Here is a 25,467-nt window from a genome sequence, read left to right on the forward strand (position 1 = left end):
TGTTTTATGCAAGTGTTCACTCACGCTGCAGCACAGGTTGCTCTCCCTCCTCACACACGGTCTCTGTGTGAGGAGGGAGAGCCGGCAATGAGAGATGATTTCATATGTTTACATTTGAGATCATCTCTCATTAGACATGCAGATCGAGTGCTAAATGGCCGCTGTGATTGGCTATTTAGCATGATCTGTGATTGGCTGTGTCCAGAAACTCCCTCTTGGCAATTGAGTGCAGCGTTGTAGATGTCTTTTGTCTATAAAGCAGGCACAAAGTGGTTAAACCTACTGACAGCAGTCAATTGCTTAAATGCATTAGTTTGTAAATATCCATTGTCATTTTGTTGTGTTTTCAATCTTATTTTATAGAAAAATGTTCATATACACATAATATGGAATACAAACAAAGTGCAAGCAAACAGTTGTCAAATCCAAACTGTTGCAACATATAAGCGGAAATCACATGCTTACTAGAGCATGGAACAGTCAAATAAGATATCATCCTTGAATACAAAAAAAAAAAGATAATGCAAAAGTTACGTACATACAATAGACAATATAATATTAAGAATATAAAAGAAACCTTTTGAATACACATTAGGGAAGGCCTGACTAACCAGGCATTTAGTGTTAGATGTTTTACACAACATAATGTAAGTATTACTATGGTGCAGTGGCGGCCCGTCCATAGGGGGCGTCCGGGCGCCGCCCCCACCTTCTGTAGTCACCAAAAAAAAAATGAAAAAAAAATATATATAAAGCTTTTTTTTTTCCAATGCTGGGACTTGTAGTCGTGTTGTAAGAAGAAGAGGCTGTCGTCTGGAGGAGCGTGCATGTGTGTCTGTCTGCCCTGCCACCCTGTGCTGGTCTGAGTGGGGGGGGGGTGATTGCTGTGTCCACCACCCCCCTGCCATGTGTATAGTGTAGTACTGTAGCTGACCTGATTGGGGGGTTGCAGAATGCAGATATGTGCGATTTACAGGTTGCAGAATGCAGATGTGTGATTTAAAGGGTGCAGAATGCACATTCGTGCAATTTACAGGGTGTACAATGCAGATTTGTGCGATTTACAGGGTACAGGGTGCAGAATGCAGATATGTGCTATATACAGGCTGTAGAATGCAGATATATGCTATATACAGGTTGCAGATATGTGCGATTTACAGGTTGAAAAATGCAGATCTGTGCTATATACAGGTTGCAGATATGTGCGATTTACAGGTTGTAGAATGCAGATATATGCGATTTACTAACAGTGTAATTTTTTTTGTTTGTTTGCGCCGATCTGTAAGGCTGCGCTATATACCATGATCTGTGATGCTGGGGCTGTATACTCTGTCCTGTGATGCTGGGGCTGTATACTCCTGACACTGAGTGGAATAAGGGGAAGGAGTGGGTGGAGTATAAAGAGGTGTGGCTTATGAGAAGTGGGAGGGGCCAAATGTGGAGGGACGGGGTCTTGCACCCCCTCATCCTAAAACTTCACCAGCCGCCACTGCTATAGTGCTAAACAACATATTGCTTATTACTGAAATTCAATTGAACAGGAAGTTTAGGGCAGTTCAGAACTACCATTATGAGGTAATAACAAGATTAACTTTCTTATTAGGAGAAGTTTGAAGGTGGGACACTCGCCTTACAAAATCTCATATGGGAATTTGAAATATGGAGTGTGTACTGCACAGCTTGAATTAGTGCACAAAATTTAATGAATCTACATGTGTAGAAAAACAATTTATGATCATTAGCCAGCAATCAAAACATTTTACAAATGACACTTAGCTTCTTGGTTGCCATGGAGATGGAATAACTCTGATGACATGGTTTTAGAAAAGTATTATTCACATTTCTGTTACAGCATGTACTATGACTCATAGCAGTTATAAACTATTTCTGTATCCGCAAAACCCAAATAATTAATTAAAAGGAAAACTCCAGTTTTGTTAATAAACAAAGCATTTGCAAATTTCTGAAGCGTTCCATATTTTTCTGTACTCGAGTCACCTCCATCAGATCATCCCCTGCAGCCATTACCTTTTGTACCACTCACCTCTCCCTTTAGATTGTAAGTTCCATGAGCAGGGTCCTCTTATTCCTTCTGTATTGGACTGTATTGTAATTGTACAGTGTGGGGCGGGCTGCCTGGGAGCAGTGGGGGTGAGCAAGGAGAGGAGCCGCCACCGCCGACTGGTTGTTCAAAGCTCGGGGAACATGACAGCTTTCAATTCAATAGCTGTGTTCCCCGCGGCGAGCTGCCATATACAGCCCCTCTCCCTTGTCCGGGCACTTTGATAGACAGATCACCCATCCCAGGATTGGACAGGTGATCTATCAAAGTTTCCCGGACAAGGGGGAGGAGCTGTATATGGCGGCTCGGGGCGTGGAACACGGCTTTTGAATTGAAAGCTGTCAAGTTCCCTGCGATTTGAACAACCAGGCGGCGGCGGCTCCGGCTTCTCTCCTCCTCTCACTCAGCACAGGTAGGCTGCACTGGGGACACATGCTGCATTGGTAGACATGGGCAGGCTGCATTTTTGGACACGGATAAAGTTGTTGTTAATATTTATTGTTATAACTTAATTCTGCATAAAACATTTAACATAATTTATGAGGGCGTGTCTGGGGGCGGGACATGGTAAGGGTTGGGCAGGGCAACTGGTGGCGAGTACGCCTTGAGGCCTGGCTAGTAGCTCAGGACTTGAAATTTTTAGCCCTGTGTATATATATATATATATATATATATATATATATATATCTCAATAGGAGTATATTGATGGGTTTGTGCAAAAGTTTTCGCGTTTACAATATAGGGGATAGATTTATGGACTTCAATATTTTTATTGTTTTTACTACTAATGGCTGTGATCTATGATATGCAGCGGGACTAAGACATTGTGGCAGACAAATCTGACCCCTCAAATGACACTTTTTGAGGACCAGTGACATTATTACATTGATCAGTGCTAAAAAAAAATGCACTGACTAATGTAAAAATGACACTGGCAGGGAAGGGGTTAACACAAGGGGGAAAGCAAGGGGTTAAGTGCGTTCACTGGGTGTGTTTTAACTGTAAGGGGGATGGGCTACCAGTAACATGACAGAGATCACTGTTCCGAACACTGGGAACAATAGATCTCTGAAATGTCACTAGGCAGAACAGGGAAATTACTTGTTTACATAGGCAGTTCCCCGCTCTGCCTGTGTACAAGGCAATTGTGGGTCTCTGGAAACAATGAAGTCCATCCACAACAGCTCCTGCGTGAGCCGCCGTATAGCTACAGTGATTTGAGCAGTAGTGCGGGCGGTCAGGAAGAGGTTAACGTGGTTGTAAATGCTGAAGTTTTTTTTATCTTCACACATTCTATATATGAAGGTAAAAAACCTTCTGTGTGCTGCTCCCCCCACCGTCCCTCCTTAATACTCACCTAATCTCGATCCAGCGATGTACACTAGAGCCGTGGCTGTCCCAGGACTCCCTCTCCGCATTGGCTAAGACAGCAGAAGGAGCAATCACAGAAAGGAGCAGGGGAGGGGCTAAACCGCAGCTCTGTGTGCCTAATGGACACATAGAGCGGGGCTTGGGAGTGAGCACATTTTTTTTAACCTGAACCTTTAAATATTACCAAGTAAACAAAAAGGTGACACCTGATGACATTGACCAAACATGGCTGTGTCGGGTCAATGATGTCACCAGGTGACTGACCCCTCCCCTATGACACTATTGACCCTGCCCCCTTGTATACCTAAGCCGACCTTGTTTACCCTGCTGTACACTCCACACTCCTCATCTACATGTTACCCACTGCAATATACTGCGTACTCCTCTCTTGAACTTACAACCCGCCGCCATACACTCTGCACTCCTCTTCCTTCACATACTACCCACCGCCATACACGCTGTACTCTTCTCCTGCACATACCACTTACTGCCATACACTCCACATCCCTCTCCTGCCCATACTATCCACCGCCATACACTCTGTAACTGTACATTCCCTATTTAACATTAGGGCATTCTGCACTTTGTAAGTCATCTCAGACTCTAGCCACACCCCCTTTAAGCAATGCCCAATTTATAACTCAATTTAAACCATGTCTACACTGTGTGCCTTTTATTTTATCTTCGATGCCTAGGGCCCACGTTTGACCTTGCAAATGGGCCCACTGATATCATGATACAAAAAAAAAAAAATATTCTATAGGCTCTATGCTTTCAGAAAATATATGGTTTGGGGGGAGGGTGTATTTAAGCGTGTAAAGTGTGTAAAAGTAAAAATGTTACTGAAAAAGTATTGTTTTATTGCAATGAACCAAGAAAGAGACTGTAATGAAATCAGTAATTTCTTTTTCATGAAAATGTGAACGGAAAGTACAATCATTATTTTATTGCCGCAACATAAAGTAGTGAACTGCCGCCATAAACATCAGTAAATTGCTGAGCGAAGGTGGTATAAATTAGCTAAGTGAAGTATATGTAAAAGAAAAAGGCACACTTCTGGATCTGTAACTGATATAGCACCACCTAATACAGTACACTTGTACATTTACGAGTGAGGATACAGGGAAAAGATAAATATGATGACTAAACTCACAAACACACAATGAATAAAATACTATCTGGTTTTGAATAGCTTCATTTTATTTGTACCTAGCACATACAATGAAGATTCATACAAGAGTTTATTATGTGTGTACATGATATATCCATATTTACACACATATACACAGACTACTAAACCATTTTTAAAACGAAGGGACAGTGGCACATCTGTGGGCAGAAAGATTTTGCTTTTTATCCAATGTCAGTATTGAAGAAAAAGTTAAATCACTGAAATACAGGTGGTAAAATACTGCACAAATTTTTGTACAAGATTTATCCTGTATTTCTTCATTAACATGGTGTATATTTGTACTTTTAACCGGCCCGTGTGTATTATGTTGCTCAAAATACTATTTTAAAATCTGCTGCAGTGATGAAAACGTATTAGAATTTATTGCAGCTTGAACAGAACTTTAAAAATATAGCAAATACAAATTATTATACCACGTGCAGTAACTGTATTTTAATTTATAATTATTTACAAATATCCGTTCCTTTTCATTCTGCAGAGCAAATATTTTTTGCAAACATTCAATTCAATATGGCGACCTGGAGGAGTTCTGCACACAACTGAAAGTACAGTGCGCCCCCAGAAATGTAATTTCCTGCTTGGGTGAAAAACTCTGCACCAAGATACAAGGCAGGTTGTAGACCTCATCTGCAAATGTTTTTTTTTTTTGGTGGGATACTTCCTAAGGGTTAATCACTTCTAAGGGATGAAGACACTGCAAACTTCTCTTCAAAACATAGAAAGTGTACCCGCTGATTAAAATTAATTTGTCGTTTCTATTCCAAATCAGGATCCAAAGCAAATAATGGAACAAATTGCTTTGGTTCAGAGCACAAACAGGTAGAAATCTGCAACAGAGTTTGTTAAAATCCTTGTACATTGATTACCCAAAGAAGATTGTGGTTTTCTCAACAAAATGTAGAGCACCCTCTCTCTCATATCTATATATATATTCTATAATCTCTCTCTCCATTTATCTATCTATCTATCTATCTATATATATATATATATATATATATATAAAATCACATGGCCGTGCAATTGTCAGTTAAAGCGACGCAGTGCCGAATCGCAAAAAGTGGCCTGGTCGTTAACCACCAAAATGGTCTGGGGTTGAAGCGGTTAAAGGTCATTATATATATATATATACACACACACACACACACTATTTTAGGCCAGTTTTCCTTTCACTTTGTACCATTTAATTGTGCGACGATGTGCTGACTGTGTGAACATTAGAAAAAAATTCCACAATAAAACATTAAACCTGTGTAAATATGTGTATATGAAATTTACTAAAAATACTCAGTGAATATTGATGTTTAACGTGAACACAATAGAAAGTGAAAACCACTGCTATTAAAAAACAAGTGTGTGATCTTGATTAAATAAAAAAAAAGGAGGTATATACAGTCTCTAGCGCATGTAACAAACACAATAAATAAGTGAAAACCTATACTGTTTGTATCATGTTTGTGTGGTCTTAAATTAAAAATGATCGGTGACAAATGCAAAGTTTACACAGTCTCTCTCAGGTTCTAGAAAGTTGATAGAGATCAGATCGCATTCAACAGCGTAAATTGGCTGAATTGTGAATAATAAATAGGCTCTTAAGTCCCAAATCAAACAGAAGCCGATCCCCAAAAGATATGGAACACCTACCTCTCAGTCTATCGTATGAATACTTAAATAGAGTGCACACAAATGACAGCAACAAGGGGGGAGCAAGGTGCACTTCCCGGCACCAAAAGGAGTTAATTAACTTGTTAATGAGATATTGGTAAGTATAGGAAAAAAAGTCATAAATAATTAAAAATAATAAAACATATCAATATCAGAAAATACCCAGCAGTATGATATGAAAAAAATAATGCAGCAGCTGTTTAAAATAGATGAAAACTCATCTATCAAGGAATAAAAAAATAGGTATCAAAACATATAGCCCAAAAGGTGGTTATAAAATGATAAAATAGCGCTAAGATGGATAAAGTCCAGTGTAGATAGTAAATGTTAGAAAAGTCCACAGGTAGGTATAGTGAGACACAGTTCGAAGAAGTATAAGAAGTGCTTCAATGGTTGGAATGGTAGTGCACCCTCCACCTACTCCCAATCTTCACCACACAAAAGTGAGGTAAACTTCCCCTCTGGGGTTCACACTCACCAGATAGCTGTCTAAACAGAGCCTTGAAAATATTTCCTCCTGATCAGACCTCCAACATCTCTCCAGAAACAGCAAAGGTTAATTCCAACTTTTGTGTGGTGAAGATTGGGAGTCGGTGGAGGGTGCACTACCATTCCAACCATTGAAGCACTTCTTATACTTCTTTGAACTATGTCTCACTATACCTACCTGTGGACTTTTCTAACATTTACTATCTACACTGGACTTTATCCATCTTAGCGCTGTTTTATCATTTTATAACCACCTTTTGGGCTATATGTTTTGTTACCAATTTTTTATCGTATGAATACACCACTGTGCTCGAAAGCAATACAAATTGGCTGCTTACCAGACCCAAAAAGGTCAGAGTGTGTATGCTGATCCACAGCGTGAACATTTTTGAGGAAGAATAATAGTGCATTACCGTTTGTTAAAAACAAAACTTATTCTAAACTGCACTGGAAAAAAAAAAAAGTTACAACAATGGTGCACTATTAGTCTTTCCCCAATTTTTTTCACATTCCATCATGAACTGAAAACCAAAGTTCTTCTTAAGCCCTCGAAGAATGGTATGGACAGAAATCCTTTTCATCAGCCGTGAATGAACATCCATATCTACCGATTCATCTGGGTCTGCTGAGAGGTGTTTTTCATCGTGACCCTGTTGCGGATTCTCCCTCAAAGACCCCTGTCTCATCCTTCTCTTTTTTAGTTGTTCATTGTGAGCCTCCATAATTCGGCAGACAGAGGAACACATTTCCAAGCTGTGGATCAGCATGCAGACTCTGTGACCTTTGGGTCTAGTAAGCAACCAATTTGTATTTTTATCATGAGATGTTGCGCTTATATTAACTTTGTTACTGTGAATACAATAGTGCCAATAGATACCTGGTACACACCCCAATTAATCAGGAGGTATCAATGTGCCAAATTAATGAAGGAAAAACAACAAAATAAGAGTTCAGGAAAAAACACACTAGCGTGTTCCTAAATATGAATCAATAATGTCCCACTAGTAAGCAGCATGAAAAACCTTCAGTGTAAAGAAACTCCACATTAGCTTTATATGGAACAAGGGAGCTAGTCCTTTGCTGTACTTAATGCGGTACACTTCACCCCCTTAATCTTCTATTCGTCCAGGGTAAGACAGCTCATACCAGGAGAAAAAAAGAAACAGCCATAGTGCAAAAACATATATGCAAATGTAAATAAACTTAGCAATACAGCGATTTCACTCACGAAACGCCAGATCAAAGAAAGCTCAGCTTCAATTAAAAAAAGATGCCGCTCAGTGTTTGCGATCTCCTCAAACAGATGGATCTCCCGTCGATCGTGTCACTAGGCTCATCCCTCACGCGTTGCGTCACTCGACACGTGACTTACTCATGGGTTGCCATGTGACCATGTCAGCTGTGTTTTTATATGAGCTGGCAAATACACGGAGGGGGGACCTGTCACATCATTGCCGGCCAGATTTGATATCAGACAAAAATTAATGTGTACAATCCATACAAATGACAATTTTTAATACATATTTATGCATAATTAAAAATAATTAAGATTAATTAGAAAAACAAATAAAAAACATATAACTTTCCCATAGGGATATCCTTTTATATAGAATCACTGCCTCCAGTGGTCTGGAGTGTGAACAGCACTGGCCTTTCAGCATATCTATCTCAGCATGTGGAAAACACCTCACTCCACCCAGTGGGTGATGGTGATATTACACTCAGTTTTCCAAGCTGGTATAAATATAGTGCATACATCTTGGCAACTTGTAGTATGTTCCTGCATAAAACGGTCATATATATTTCCAAAGGAAAAAAGCAAAAAAGACCATGCTGGGAACATACATAGCATACATCACCCCTACATTCCTCATTACTATACTAACTTTAAAATTAAGACAAAACTGATAGTAACATTAAAGTTATATATAAAATATAAAAAATATTACAATTTATTTAAATTTATTAACCCATAATTAGAAATCCGCAATAAAGCAATTCAGATCAAACTCAATGTTAAGGCCATTCGGAGCTAGTGTGACCATCTCGTGTATCCACCGAGATTCACACTTGCTCAGTTTGCGTACTTTATGGCTCCCCCTCCAATGGGGTGTGTATTTGTCTATAGCCCAGAATATGAGGTCCTTTGGTTTTTTTTGGTGACATTGTTCAAAATGTCGTGAGACATTGTGCTTTGGGAAGCCATTCTCGATGTTTTGTACATGTTCCCTTATGCGCTTCCATAAGGGCCTTTTTGTACGTCCCACGTACTGTAGTGAACATGGGCATTGGAGTACATATACAACCCCCTCAGTTCTACACGTAATTAAACTTTTGATTTCATACTCTTTCTGGGTTACATTTGATGTAAAGCTAGAGCATTTTGGGCCTTTTTGGTTGTTTTTTTTACACGCATAGCAGCGTTTTTCCCTTGCCAAAAGGTCAAATTGTTGGCTTTATTTGGTGGATCTGGAACACTTTTTGCTACTAGATCTCTTAGTGTAGGAGCTCTTCTGTATACCACCCTTGGTACATTGGGTAGTATACTTTGGAGTTGCCTATCAGCTTTTAATATAGGCCAGTATTTTTTGAAAATAGATTTGAGTTGTCTATGCTGAACATTATAGTTTAGGATTATCGGTAGTTCATGGTCTAACTTTAGGATCTTCTTTTTATCTTGTATAAGCCTTTCCCTTGGGATATCCTGGACTTCCATAATTTTTGCTTGGATAAATTCATCACTATATCCTTTATTAGTGAACTTGGTACCAATAAGGTTGGCTTGATCTAAAAAGGTTTGAGTATCTGAACAATTTCTTCTGATTCGCATCATCTGCCCCTTTGGAATATTAATCAGCCAGGGTTCGAAGTGACAACTGTCTACTGGAATGTAACTATTTCGATCCACTGGTTTGAAATAGGTCTTTGTACTAATTTTCTGAGTTTCCAATGAGATTTCTAAATCTAAAAACTGAATCTATTTATCACTTATTGTGTAGGTTAGATTTATGTTTTTTCCATTCTCATTGAGTTTGTCAAAAAATTGTTTTAGTGAGGCAGCGTCACCTTTCCAGATCACTATGCAATCGTCTATAAATCTTTTAAACAGCACCAAAGATTCCTGTATATTGGAATATATGGCAGTCTGCTTCCCACTCCGACATAAAAATGTTAGCTACGCTTGGCACATATTTTGCTCCCATAGCTATTCCGTTTAATTGTCTGAAGTACTCCAATTTATGCCAAAAGTAATTGTGTTGGAGCCCGTAGGCTAAGCATCTCAGAATAAAGCGTTTTTGCTTTGACACAAGGTTACTGAACTGATTCAAAGCCCATTTAGATGCCCCAATGGCCTCTTCATGGTCAATCACTGTATACAGTGAAGCCACATCCGCTGTGGCTAGCAGATAAGTATTTTGGGCGTCAATAACGGTTGATTCCAGAATCTGTATTAGATGCTTGGTGTCCCTTAAGTAGGCCTGAGTTTGGGGGACCAATGGTTGCATAAACTGATCCACATATTCGCCCAACCTGGAATTAATCGATTGTATTCCATTTATAATGGGTCTCCCAGGTGGCCTTAGGGCGTTTTTGTGTATCTTGGGTACTGTATATATAATTGGTACCCTGCATGTGTCTGGGACCAGGTATTTATTTTCTCTTTTGTTCAGGACTCCCTTTTGCTTTCCTCTATATACCAACTCAGAGAGTTCTTCTTTGTATTCTCCTGTAGGACGTACAAAAAGGCCCTTATGGAAGCGCATAAGGGAACATGTACAAAACATCGGGAATGGCTTTCCAAAGCACAATGTCTCACGACATTTTGAACAATGTCACCAAAAAAAACCAAAGGACCTCAAATTCTGGGCTATAGACAAATACACACCCCATTGGAGGGGGAGCCATAAAGTACGCGAACTGAGCAAGTGTGAATCTCGGTGGATACACGAGATGGTCACACTAGCTCCGAATGGCCTTAACATTGAGTTTGATCTGAATTGCTTTAATGCGGATTTCTAATTATGGGTTAATAAATTTAAATACATTTTAATATTTGTAATATTTTATATATAACTTTAATGTTATCAGTTTTGTCTTAATTTTAAAGTTAGTATAGTAATGAGGAATGTAGGGGTGATGTATGCTATGTATGTTCCCAGCATGGTCTTTTTTCCTTTAGAAATATATATCACCGTTTTTGCAGGAACATACTACAAGTTGCCAAGATGTATGCACTATATTTATACCAGCTTGGAAAACTGAGTGTAATATCACCATCACCCACTGGGTGGAGTGAGGTGTTTTCCACATGCTGACATAGATATGCTGAAAGGCCAGTGCTGTTCACACTCCAGACCACTGGAGGCAGTGATTCTATATAAAAGGATATCCCTATGGGAAAGTTATATGCTTTTTATCTTTTTTTTTTATTAATCTTAATTATTTTTAATTATGCATAAATATGTATTAAAAATTGTCATTTGTATGGATTGTACACATTAATTTTTGTCCGATATCAAATCTGGCCGGCAATGATGTGACAGGTCCCCCCTCCGTGTATTTGCCTCCATTGCCAGCTCATATAAAAACACAGCTGACATGGTCACATGGCAACCCATGAGTAAGTCATGTGTCGAGTGACGCAACGCGTGGGGGAGGAGCCTAGTAACGAGATCCACCATTTGCATATACGTTTTTGCACTATGGCTGTTTCTTTTTTCTCCTGGTATGAGCTGTCTTACCCTGGACGAATAGAAGATTAAGGGGGTGAAGTGTACCGCATTAAGTACAGCAAAGGACTAGCTCCCTTGTTCCATATAAAGCTAATGTGGAGTTTCTTTACACTGAAGTTTTTTCATGCTGCTTACTAGCGGGACATTATTGATTTAAATTTAGGAACACGATAGTGTGTTTTTTCCAGAACTCTTATTTTGTTGTTTTTCCTTCATTAATTTGGCACATTGATTGATACCTCCTAATTAGGGTGTGTACCAGGAATCTATTGGCACTATTGTATTCACAGTAACAAAGTTAATATAAGCGCAACATCTCATGATAATTGTCACTATTGGTTTTGTACACCTTTGTGTCTGCAGCTGTATTTGGTTATTTTGTTGTTAGTAGTTTTTTTCCTTGATTCATAGAAGTAGTAGCGCTGTAGTACCAGTGGTATCTTCATATCATAGTCAGAGGTGTTCCATATCTTTTGGTATAGGCATCTGTTTGATTTGGCACTTAAGAGACTACTTTTTGTGAACAATTCAGCCAATCTACTACGAGAGAGACTGTGTAAACTTTCGTTTGTCACCGATAATTTAATTTAAGACCACACCAGTGTTAACTTCCAGCAGTACATGAGTTTGGAAATTGTAGAGAAATGTTCACTAATGCATTACAATTTAATTACACCCATTCGATTTTACACAACTAAAATGAGTTTTAGTCGACTAAAACGTAGGACATTTTAGTAGACTAAAATGTACTGGAGATTTAGGCAACTAAATCTAAAACAATTGCAGAAGACTAAAATGAGACTAAAACTAAAATGCTATTTTAGTTCTAAGACTAAAACTAAATTGAAATATGCTGCAAAAATGAACATTGGACCACACACATGCTGTTATAAACAGTTTATGTTTTCACTTATTTATTGTGTTTGTTACAGGCACTAGAATGTGTATACCTCTATTTTGTTATTTAATTAAGATCACGCACTCGTTTTTAAATTGCGGTTGTTTTCACTTTCTATTGTGTTCACATTAGACATCAATATTCATTGAGCATTTTTAGCACATTTTAAGTGCACATATATTTACACAGGTTTAATGTTTTATTGTGGAATTTTCACATAGAGTCAGCAGTCTACATACAATTACCCTAATACCCCTTTCACACTGGGGCCGTGACCACATTAGCGCTAAAGCAAATTTTAGCAGCGGTTTACCTCTTTTTAAGCGGCACTTTTTGGTTGCTAGTGGGGTGATTTTAACCCCCAAAAAGGGTTAAAAACTCCTGTTTTGGGATGCTTTCAACGCACTTTTAAGGTACTTTGAAAGCGCTGCCCATTCATTCAACTGGGCAGGGGTGTTTTGGGAGCGGTGTATACACTGTTCCCAAACCGCCCCAAACATGCTGCTTTAGAGACTTTTTTTTTTCCCGTCCCGCAGGCGCACTGCCCCGTGTGAAAAGGCACACTGGAATGAATGGGAGGTGATTTTCAGGCGCTTAGCAGAGGCTATTTCTAGCACTAAAGCGCCTGAAAACCACCCCAGTGTGAAAGGGGTGTTATGCCTAGTGTTCAAGAAATTTCAGGTGCAGCAGACGATTAATCACAGAATTGACAGCGCTTACCTTTACTACATACACATTTGGTACCATTTACCACCAAATAAAAGTCCAATTTGTTTGGAAAAAAAGAAGGTAAAATCCACCTGGATGCACACAGTAGTTATGATGATATGTACGGTTTTATTAACACAAGTCAAAGTTGCAAAATTGGTCTTTGGCCTTGACATTTGCTTTACCCTTAGGCACAAAGGGGTTAAAGAAGCACACTAAAACTGTGTAGGCTTTCATTACAGGCCTCTCCTAAAAATGCTGGTTATCTCCTTGCAATGCTGATCCAACGGCTGATTAGGAACATGCATATAGATCAGGAGTTCCGATTTACTTTATCACTTTACAAATTGCATACTGGTTACAAGTGAGTGACTTAAAAGTACCGAAAAAGTCAAAAGACAACTGGCCAATTCTACTTTTTTTGAGTGACGAGCTATAGCATCTCCCCTAGTTCCCACAGTACATTTTGTTTGAAGAGAATATATACAGAGAGAAATATGTAGGCTGTCATAGCAGACCTCATTCTGAAAATGCTAGCTGCCTGGTTCAACATTTAGTCACAAATCCAGAACAAGGATGCAACAAGTGAAGTCAAACACCTGACCTGCATGAGCTTTGAGTTTGCGGCAAATTCGAAAAGCCGCGGAACACCCTGTTAAAGTCTATGGGAGAAATCTAAAGTGCTAATTTTAAAGGCTAATATGCAAGTTATTGTCCTAAAAAGTGTTTGGGGACCTGGGTCCTGCCCCAGGGGACATGTATCAATGCAAAAAAAAAAGTTTTAAAAACTAAAGTTTTTTCGGGAGCAGTGAATTTAATAATGCTTAGAGTGAAACAATAAAAGTGAAATATTCCTTTAACCACTTCTGGACCCTGCACTGTATATATACGTCGTCATTTTAAAGATGGATATCTCGGTAACGGCGGCAGCAGCTGCTGCCACAACCGAGGAATCCATCTTTAGTGCTAAGGGTCCTGTACACGATAACGGCGGTCTTTGCGGCGGAATCGCCGCGAGATCGCCGTTATCGGTGGCAGGAGAGGGCCCCCCTCCCGCGCCCTCTGCCGCTTACCGTTGCCGTCGGTATCGGCGGAGGCGATCGGGTCTGTTCGGCAGCTGACTGGGGATGCGAGTGAGGGAAAAATGTCCTTCACCCGTCCCCATAGCTCTGCTGGGCGGAAGTGACGTCAAAACGTCAGTCCCGCCCAGCGTCTTAAAGAAACATTTTTTTTTTGTCATTTGTCATTCAATTTTTTTTTCTTGCATTTTAGTCTAAATATGAGATACGAGGTCTTTTTGACCCCAGATCTCATATTTAAGAGGACCTGTCATGCTTTTTTTCTATTACAAGGGATGTTTACATTCCTTATAATAGCAATAAAAGTGATCAAAATCTTTTTTTTTTTTCAGTGTAAAAAGTAATAAAATAAATAAGAAAACAAAAACATTTTTTTTTTTAAAGCGCCCCATCCCGACGAGCTCGCGCGCAGAAGCATACGCGAGTAGCGCCTGCATATGAAAACGGTGTTCAAATCACACAAGTGAGGTATCGCCTCGATCGTTAGAGCGAGAGCAATTCTAGCCCTAGACCTCCTCTGTAACTCAAAAAATGCTACCTATAGAATTTTTTAAATGTCGCCTATCGAGATTTTTAAGGGTAAAAGTTTGACGCCATTGGGTATCATTTTACTCGGCGTAACATTATCTTTCACAATATATAAAAAAATTGGGCCAAATTTATTGTTGTCTTATTTTTTAATTCAAAAAAGTGAATTTTTTCCAAAAAAAGTGCGCTTGTAAGACCGCTGCGCAAATACGGTGTGACAAAAAGTATTGCAATGACCACTATTTTATTCTCTAGGGTGTTAGAAAAAATATATATAATGTTTGGGGGTTTTAAATAATTTTCTAGCGGAAAAAACTGTTTTAGTCTTGCAAACACCAAATCTGAAAAACACCTAAGGTCCTTAAGTGGTTACATTTCGTACCTGGGGGGGGGGGGGGGGGGGGGTGTAAAGCAAGCATGTGAGAGGTCTTTATATTTTACACTTTTTAGTTTCACCAACACTGTAGAGTATGCACGTATATCACCGAAAAGGATATATAGTAAGATGGCGTTTTTTAGCACCTCAAAGTTTTCCTCAAAACTTTTTATGCAATTATGTACTTAGAATAAAGGGGGGCCATCCATTAGATGAGTTCTATGATGAGGAAGAGAGATCATCTGGTCCTTGTGACCAGTAGGGTTTTAATTTGGGCACTTACAGGGAGCGCCTGTTGTCCCTCCTATTCCATTTTCGGATTGTGAGGGCATGTTCAATTACTATATATTGGCATAGCAAAGATTTTTTTGTATATGCAATATGGTATTTAGAATAGTTTGTTATTCTAAAGTTGAAGTCACGCCGCCTGTGGCAAGCTAGACAAGACCACTTCATGTGGCCTTGGACTAATGGACCGCCGCTAAAGAGGGAATGATTGATTTAAACTGCTCTTTTAAGGTTTTTTAATGACCACTAGCGCACTCGGCGGTGAAACATCGCATCGCCGAGTATTGGCATATTTTCCCTCAGGATGGTGTTTGCGCCGCTTTTGTCCTGCATTTCACAATGAGGCTTGGATATAAATACATGGTGATTCACTGGTGCGCCCTACCCCATTGAGAACGTCTGACTTATGATGAAACGCGTCTGGGAGGACGTGCAGTGACATCACCACACCAAGGAGGAAGGGCTCCAATTAGTTGCCGGCCAGCACTTTCGTTTACATGCTGCTTGTTTTTATCTACGTTTGTAAGTACGCTTACGTTTTAAATAACTATAAATTTTATACGGAATTACGCTATGGTGCATCCTTTTTCCATCTATATGTCCGGATGAGCCTAAGATCGTGCTTGGAGTTTTCCTCGGGAACCCGTCTCCCCCTGCATTTCTGTGAGTCCATAAAGGCCGCGGCTGGGTTATAGCCGACTGCATATCCAGCTTGCCCTCTGGTAAGCAGCCTTGCATCTTGGTGAAGGGTGTCACTTCAGTATTGAAATATCTGTCACTTTTGGTGGTGTGTGCTTCCAGGATTCTGCACCTGTATGAACTTTATTGCAATTTGTAATTCTCTCTGAATTGCTGGGAGCCGGCAATTCATTATAGCAGCGAGTCCGGTTTTAAATTACTTTTTTTCTTTCAGAAATGACACTTTGTGCAGAGACAGTTCCAAGTACAGGAAACATGCGCTTTTTCACATGCTTACTTTACACCCCCCCTATGTATGAAATTTAAAGGAATATTTCACTTTTATTGTTTCACTCTAAGCATTATTAAATTCACTGCTCCCGAAAAAACTTCAGTTTTTTAAAACTTTTTTTGCATTGATACATGTCCCCTTGGGAAGGACCCAGGTCCCCAAACACTTTTTAGGACAATAACTTGCATATTAGCCTTTAAAATTAGCACTTTAGATTTCAAATGTTCGAGTCCCATAGACTTTAACAGGGTTCTAAAGTTCACACGAACATTTGGTGTGTTCGCAGGTTCTGGTGCGAACCGAACAGGGAGGTTTGCAACACCAGCTTATATTTTCTTAGCACATCTGTTCATTTACCTGAAGTAAAGATTTTTAAAGTGAACCTGCGCCCAGAGTAATTAGTTTCATATTCATATATATGAATTCCGAAGTAGTAGTCTCAAGGCTCCGTTCACATCTTGGCATTCCGAATCGTGGGTGGAATTGATTCTTCCCATGATTTCGAAATCCCTGTCACTTCCAATGGCAATCCAATTGCAGTTGAGAACTTATTTTAAGCGACAGGCATACTGCGATTGATGCCTGACGAATCGCGGCTAAATCACGCCACGATTGGGGTGCCATTGGAAGTGACGAGGATCGCACAGGCATCCTGCGATTTGCCACTATTTAGAATCATTTGCAGAATCTTGGCGATTCTGCCCACGATCCAGAACACAAAGATGTGAACAGAGTCTTGAGGCTTTATACATACTTGTACGACTCCAAAGTAGCTAGACTTTGGAGTGCAAATTTGATGCCACTTTGGATGGGTAGGAGTTGGATGCAACTTTGGCTTTGACCAAAGATAATGGACAACTGTTGCGTGTAAAATGTTCAGGTATGACTTTAATGTTAACCCTCAAAAGTTGCATGAAAGTCTATGGCCCTGAAGTTGCATGAAATTCAGACCAAAGTAGAGCATGAACTACTTTGAAGTCGTACATATATGAATGGTTATCATTGGAAAACATGCGGTACGACTTGTCATCCGACTGATGTATAAAGTTTGAATACATGCCATACAAGTGTGATTGGACACTAAAAGTGATGTATGGGTTTAACAAAAAAAATAATAATACCTAGGTGGATGCATCATTGATCCCAGCTGCATCAGTCCCCCGCTGATTCGAAGACTGAGAACTGAGTGATCAAAGACAGCTTGGCTGTCAGTCTTCAGTGACTAGAGAGCCGATGACTGTTAGTCACCGCCTCTCTGCTCTGCCCTGCCCCTCCAGCATTTACTGAAGGGCTGGGCTGTGGAGGGGCCTGGAGCCGCTGGTTCAGTCCCAGTGGCTTGCCGAGAGGCTGAGCCAGCTGTTGGTCCAGGCATCTAGGTGGATCTCAAATATGAAGTGGGTATTGATCCAGATTCTGGACCGGCTGAGTGATGTCAGTTGACAGTGGGCTTTTGCCTGTGATCCATAGGCGAAGTAGGGCCAAAAGAGCTTTGTCCCCACTTCTCCCTTAAAGTTCACAAGAGAAACACTGGTCTCACATATTTTCCTATTACTTTATACTTCAACAGAGTTTTGACAACCCACTAGCCCTCTGATGTAAACATACAGCAGGTTTTTCTAAGCTGTTGGAAGCCAACAGAAACCTGACTTTAGAGTCTTTGTAGTTCTTTTTGAGAATATTTGAATTATCTCACAGTACAAGCATAATGCATTATTAGCTTTAAAAATGATTGTGTATTGTGGATGCCGAGAATATTTTTTTTTTTAATACTCACAACTTTGTAATTCTTCTCTGGCCGTTGCCATAATCATTGTGGGCATCAAGCCCAATCCAAATCTCTTCTGGGAATAGCGATGTAGAGGTGCATGCTGGGTATCCAGCATGCACCTCTCGATCTCGCGCATGTGCAATTCCCCAGCAGCCATAGCACTGATTGTTTCTATAGTCCCGCCCCATCGTTATGGCAACATAGATAACCATATCTTTGATCAGCCCTAAATCGCTTAATTTCCTTTTGGGAAATAACACCATTTTTGCACACAGTACTGCCCCACAGACTTCTGGGAAATGATGACTCACATCTCCCAGGAGCACAGGCGAGGGAGGAAGTGACGAGGTGCGCTGCGTACCAGGAAGTGGAAGATTAGGAGCACTACAAGGCGTTTCTGGCAAGTATAAAAAAAATCCCTCCAAATGTTTCTTTATAGGTTTAAAGGTCTTTGATAATGTAAAAAAAATAAAAATTCAAGGTGGAACTCCACTTTAACTTTTCATCTCAGTTTGACAACACTGTAGGTCTAAACAATAAAGAATGGTTGATTATATGAAGCTCATGTTAAAAACCACAGTATGTTAACAAAATGTATATATTTAGAAGAAAAATAATAAAAGCAGACCAGTGCAATAAGGTGCAAACTCCAAGTAAATATTCAGTAGTTACAACAGTAATGTGCTTCTTAACTGTTTTACTCCTAAAGGCAGAAGAGAAACAAACTAATATATACAAACATTGTCCAGTTACTGAGTTTTTGGTTTAAGTACATCATAAATCACATGCATTTACAATATGTTATCAAATATTTAAGGCGTAAAAAAAAACAATAGGTTTCTGCAGGAAAGGATAGAAAAATTACACCTAAAAAAGGCACCATATGCAAAATTCGGGTTGTTTTAGCAGCATGTGTTATTTAGATCACTTTCATAAAGCTTAATTGCGGAATTATTAAAAAATAAAATAAATAGAAAAATACAAGTGCTTTCAATTCCTCATTGGATATCTATCGGAAATATTTTTTCATGCCATATGAATATAACCAGTCCATAATTCTTGTGACACATAAAACAAAGGACATCCCTTTAACACACTTGATTTTTGTACCTTAACATGATCATTTTATAATAGACCCCAGTTACTGACAATTAAATATTCTAATCTATGTAATCCTTTTTTTTTTTTTATTTGTGTTAAATGTTTTCATATGGAAATCCAACTGACCCTATGTAAAGCAATTAGAAGATATGAAATAAATTTAAAAAGTGAAGAAAAAAATAAATAAAAAGGTAAAGAACTAAAAGGTATTATTGTGGTTAGTTTTACAATGCTCTTGTCAAGCCTGAGCTTGCTAGCATCAGCATCGAGGCCCGGTTCACACTTGTGCGATGCCAGACATCACACGTAATTCGGATGTAATCCACAGCACACTGCTGTTCACATTAAATGCGATGTCTGTACGGTGCGATATCAGCCATACAGCCAATATGGCTGATATCTCACCGCATTCGGTCCAAAGGCGCACAAGACCCTTTTTTCTGTTCGGACCAGAATAGGATCGCATGTGTGTTCACACATATGCGATCCGATTCATGTCCGAACTGTCAGTTCCCACTGCGATACGCAAGCTGAAATGAGGGCGTCATTAAGATATGACACTCCCCAGCAGTTCGCATATGGCAGTGTGAATTGCTGTGCGTGTCGGGTGCAATGCGGGAACCCGCAGTCGATTGTTTGTGGTGTTCTCGCATCGCACAAGTGTGAACCAGGCCTAAATCAATCATCCATTTTAAATTAGATCAGAAAGAAATGTCCACTTACAAAAAAACAAACAAAAAAAAAAACATTTAATAATGTATATTAAGTGTAACTGGGGGGGGATAGTCTGCCCCAGCTACAACATAACTGGTTCTCAATAGATTCTTAACCTTAAAAATTAAGACTCAAACAAGCACTGCAGAAGCATCCAATAATTTCTTTTTAACACAAAAAATTAGAGTAAAGTATGGAGGCTACTGTTGCAGATTCCTGAAAATGCTGATTCCTGTTTTCTGCACGTGAATTGTTGAAGCTGAATTGGAGCTTTCCTCCAAATTAAAACATAGGATGATAGTCTGTTATATATAGTCTTATTGGTTTTTAAAAAAAACATTAAGGTGCCAACTGGGAGTCCATATTTAGCAACATTTTTAAAAAGCTCCCTGCCTTTATCTGACATTATAACTTAATGTAAAAAATATAGCAAAAGTGGAAACAATGTGAAGCAAATGCAATAACACAGTGAGAAACAGAAAATCATTGTTTAAATGATTTGCCAGTACAGTGCACCTTGATAAGTTGTTCTTGGTAACTCCACTTTGTATTGCCCATATTCAGTATACCATATCACCTTATGTCAGGCACTTCGTGAAACATAAAACAGACACTGGGAAAGAGAACTTTAACTTAAAGCTAGATTTGCAGCAATGAATAACCATCAAAAACGCAGATTAAGTAATAACATTTGGAACAACAGATTCAGATCACAATTGGGCAATTACTAGATCACAGGTCTAAAAAGCAGTAAACTTTTCACAGCTCTTTAATTTAGTCCTACAATTAGACACATATCGCCTTAAAAATGTCAATGCATTCCCACTTTGTTTTGAGTTGAAAAAATGCACCACTGCTCATACATCAGTCTAATTTGCTTGAGAACAATGCTTACTATTTTTTGTGTAGCTTTGATCACTACACAAATTGTATTGTGCAGGCAGTCAACAAACTACTGTATATGAGATATTTTGATATCCAGGAAATCAGTCTTGATACTTTAATGACCAGGCACGTGTGGTTTTAACGACATGTGAATTCAGATGATTAACAGGTGAGACAGGTGAGTTCATGAATGCAATGGATATCTGGGATGGTTGTCTATGAGTTGTTGTCAAAGATGGATGTCAAAGTGTTGTCATGAGTTTGTCTTGATACAGAATGCTTTGCATGCCTCCCAAATTCTTCTGGTTTTGATCCTGAATGTACCTTGTGTTTCTACCATCTCCAGAGCCGCTTTTCCATAATACCCTGTCGTCATGAGAAGATGGCCTGTACCATTTGCACAGTGATTAGTTAGTTAGTGACAAATGAATTATTTACAATAAAAACATACAACTTGAATGAATGATCAGCAACACCTTTACAAGCAACTTGAAAACAAACAAAAACAGGTTTTTGCAATTTCCTTCTACTCTGCCACACACAAATAGCCATGAAAATTGGCTAAAGCTGAGAAAGGTATTTTATATATATATAAAAAAAAAACAAGAAAAACACGAACATAACATATGCAGAAGCATGAAAATGACAGTCAACTAATTTTATGCTTATCCACAAGGTAAATGGTGATAAAATAGCCATTGACATTGAGCAGCTCTCATGGAAAAAAGTAAAGCATTAGTGCAGCTTTGCAGACACAAAATATATGCGTAAATGCTTACTTTGCCACATTTAATGACATGTAAATGTGTAAAGCAAATATAGTGAGTCCCTACAACTGTTAAAACAATTACAGAATGTTGCCAAGGGGCAGAAAAGTGTTTGCTAGCAGGCAGTCTTTTAATGATTTGCAAATCATGTTCTTGCCTGACAACAATTTAACTGCAACATGATTCGTGTACATTTTGAAAAGAACCTACAAACACAAACTATAAAAATAAATTCTAGTTCTGTTCACCTAGGGAGAAACATTACAAGACTGCAGTGTGGTCAAACAAGTAAAAATGTGTATACACTCAGAATATGATAGTCTGACCACACATGAAGAAAGCATGTAAGATGATAAACTATATATGCGGAGAACTTCACTAAATGAGCTTCAGAAAAATAAATAAATAAAGAGATTGCTATAATTCTAAACTTATATCATTTATAAAGAATAGTTACATACAGGCATACCCCGCTTTAAGTACACTCACTTTACATACACTCGCGAGTAAGGACATACCTGCGAGTGTATGTAAAGTGCCTTACAAGTACTGTACGGACATTTTGCAGCCGCAGTAGAAGGAGCTGAAGCTCCGAGAGCATACCCCACCCTGTTCCAGTGTGCCCCTGGCATCCCCACTACAGCCCCTGAGACCTCAACTACAGCTCTTGACACCCCCACTACAGTCCCTGACCCCCCACTACACCCTAGAAGTGAAAAGGGGTATTGTTTCACTTTAAGTACATTTTCGTTTTACATACATGCTCTGGTCCCGTTGTGTACTTAAAAGTGGGGTATGCCTGTACTGTGTTGTCTATAGGGAATTGACAGCTTACTCCACATGCATTGATAGCTTTTCTGCAGTGTTGCACACAGCAACTGATACATTTTGACAGCAAAACTAGGAGCAGATTATTTAAAGCGGGAGTTCACCCGAAAAACTATTTTTAACATTAGATTGAGGCTCATTTTGTCAAGGGGAATCGGGTGTTTTTTTTTTTAAATCAAATCAGTACTTACCGTTTTAGAGAGCGATCTTCTCAGCCGCACCTGGGTATGGTCTTCAGGACTGGGCGTTCCTATTTGATTGACGGTCGCATACATCGCGTCACGAGTAGCCGAAAGAAGCCAAACATCGGTGCGGCTTTATACATCGCCTGCGCACCGACGTTCGGCTACTTTTGGAAAATCGTGATGCGATGTATGCGACCATCGGAAGCCTGTCAATCAAAATGTTAAAAAAAATTTTGGGTGAACCTCCACTTTAAGGAGACCACCTCGCAATCCCATACTAATCCCTTACATTAAAGTACTTACATAGGCATATGCTATACTGTATTTGAAAGTTCTGTCCCCACTGTTCTGCACTCCTGTGACCCGTTTTCAGCCAACAGCGGGCTAGAACCTGCTGTCGGCTGACGTCACTCAGCCTGTCCAGGCTCTGCATCGATCCCACTTTTAATGTCAGGTTCCACCCGGATGCCTGGACTGGCAAATGGCTCAGCGTCTCGGGAAACTACCGGGAGACTGAACCAGCCACTCCCACCTATTCACAGCCCGGTTCTCCAGTGAGCGATGGAGAAGCAGAGCAGAGTGCCAGTGACTGACAGTCACCGGCTCACTGAAGACTGCTGAGTGATCAGTAGTCTATGATCACTTAGTTCTCCATCTCAGAGGCAGTGGGGGAGAGATGCAGCATCAGACCGATGCTTCATTTACCTAGGTGAGTATAATGGTTTGTTTTTTCCCTCCCGATTCCTGAACTTTTTATCATCAGCAGATTGCCAGCTACAGAGTAAAAGTAATCTGCAGCCTGGTCATTTCTGCATGGTTTCCCAGGCTCTCCTGCTTCTCCAGGTGACACAGGACCAGAAATAATTAATGAGTGGATTTTATAGAGAAGAGTTCATATACCTGGTCTCTTCACCATAAAGCCATAAAACCTTCACTTTATGCTTTGGCCCCTAATGTTTTCATAAAGAGAACCAGTCACTGCACAATACTATCACATAGGGGGCTTATCAGCTGCTTTATGAAAGTAGTAAAAGTAAAAAAGTGAAAATAATGAAATGTATTTTTTTTTTTTAAAGCCTCTTCCTGACAATATAAATATGCACATCTATGACAACAATTGTGCAATATCTATTCAGTATAACTGTGCCTTTCAGAGTGAGAGGGAAAATGTTAGGGCCATTATTTATGATAAGCTGTGAGGATTTTTAAAGCACCACCCACGGACAATAGTTTGACCCCCATTGGCATGTTTGGTATCCGTTTACATGACACAATCTCATCTCTTATATTTTCAAGAAATGGGGATTTTGTGTTGTATGCACTAAAATAAATGTTGAATGTTTTACTGAAAATACTGTGTAACATACAAATCTAAAGCTAAAACCTTTTTATTCTCTAGGACCATTGCTTTCAGAAAATATAGAATGTTTTGGGTGTTTTACTTCTGAGGGGATAAATGTGCATTTAAATGTGTGTGTGAAAAAGAAATTGCTCCAGTAACAATACTGTATGAGAAATCACTTGAGGTTCTATTGGATCTCTTCAGTCCAGACGCATGCAGCGTAGGTCTGGGCACGAGAAGCAACTGTGTGCCTCTTGAAAGGAGTGAAAACAAATATTGACTATCTTATTATGCAAGTACATCTTAGTAGACATGGTGTGTTGTCTCTTTTCTAATAACCTTTGTACTGTGTGCCACCACAGTTAAAGTGGTAGTAAACGTTTACATTAACCCAGTGAAGTGACTGGCCTCAGGTAATACATGATACACAGAGATGAAAGAAACCCTCCTACTTAAGCTGTACGTGTTTATCTGCAGTCTTCTCTCTGTACATCTGTTCAAAGTGCTGACTTTATTCAGCTTGTCTGAGAGTTAAAAAAAAGGGGGCAGGGAGCTGAAATTACACTCTATGGAGCTCAGGAAAGGGAGCTCTGAGAGCCAATTGGAGGGGAGGGAAGGGACGGGACAGGACTGAAACAGAGCTGAGGCTGTCAGCCAGCTGGAGCTCCCTCCCATCACCATTTTTCTCTTGGTGTCAGGAAAAGTATGCATATAGGAATATGCTTTGTTCATATTTCATGTCTGGGGTTTAAAACCACTTTGAGACAAACTGAGCTTTTTAACTCTGCTAAATACATTTCAGATGCATCAAAACAAAAAGGTGAGCAACGAATCAGTACATAAAAAAAACTGCACAAATAAAAAATAAAAAAATGTTTTTTTATTATTATTCCATTCTATACTGAAGCTATATTAAATGCCTCCTTGCTGGACCATCTACCTCCTCTCTAATGAATTTCACCCAAGAAATGCTTAGGGGACCTCCCCTAGTGTGAAATGTGTTAAAAATATCAATAGGTAAAGCACGGCCTGGCAAGTAGTTGTTCAGTGTTACTTTAAAACAGGATGGAATGTAAAACGACATTTAAAAAAAAAACATTTTGGAGAAAGTGCAGTTTTTTTTTTTTACGTTGGATAAATCCTTTAGCAGTACTACTAGCAGTTCTTCCAGAATGTTGAAGAGCAGGACTGTGTGTGCAGAATCAGCGGTTTCACTGCAAAGTTCCAGGCATATGCCTGGCTGAGTTAGAGCTAGAGCACTCCAATCACAAAAGCTGAGGTTCTAACAAAATATTCCTCCTCTCACTGGTGTGATTTGTTGGAGACTCCTGACATCAGCACAGTAAAAAAGGGGAACACAATATCTGACAGGGGTTCAAACTCTGCTACCAGTGTTAGGTGGCAAAGGGGTGTGTAACTAGAGTAACTTAACAGCTCAATTAAAGGGTCAACTAAAGGAAAACTTTTTTTTAAGCTGAAATGACTGTTTACAGGGTATAGAGACATAATAGTTAACTGATT

General features: G+C 39.4%; 1 protein-coding gene across 1 annotated transcript in view; it reads right to left on the minus strand.

Annotated features, from left to right (window-relative positions):
* Positions 1-18,708: 18,708 nt before the first annotated feature.
* Positions 18,709-25,467, minus strand: part of EPB41L4B (erythrocyte membrane protein band 4.1 like 4B) — a 334,961-nt gene continuing 328,202 nt past the window's right edge. Inside the window, exon 16 of the mRNA XM_040353483.1 lies at positions 18,709-21,211. Coding sequence (XP_040209417.1) covers positions 21,067-21,211 — 145 coding nt within the window. The 3' untranslated portion in view covers positions 18,709-21,066. The remainder of the gene's footprint in view (positions 21,212-25,467) is intronic.

This window comes from Rana temporaria, chromosome 5 (genome assembly GCF_905171775.1).
Source record: "Rana temporaria chromosome 5, aRanTem1.1, whole genome shotgun sequence".
Classification (NCBI taxonomy): Eukaryota; Metazoa; Chordata; class Amphibia; order Anura; family Ranidae; genus Rana; species Rana temporaria.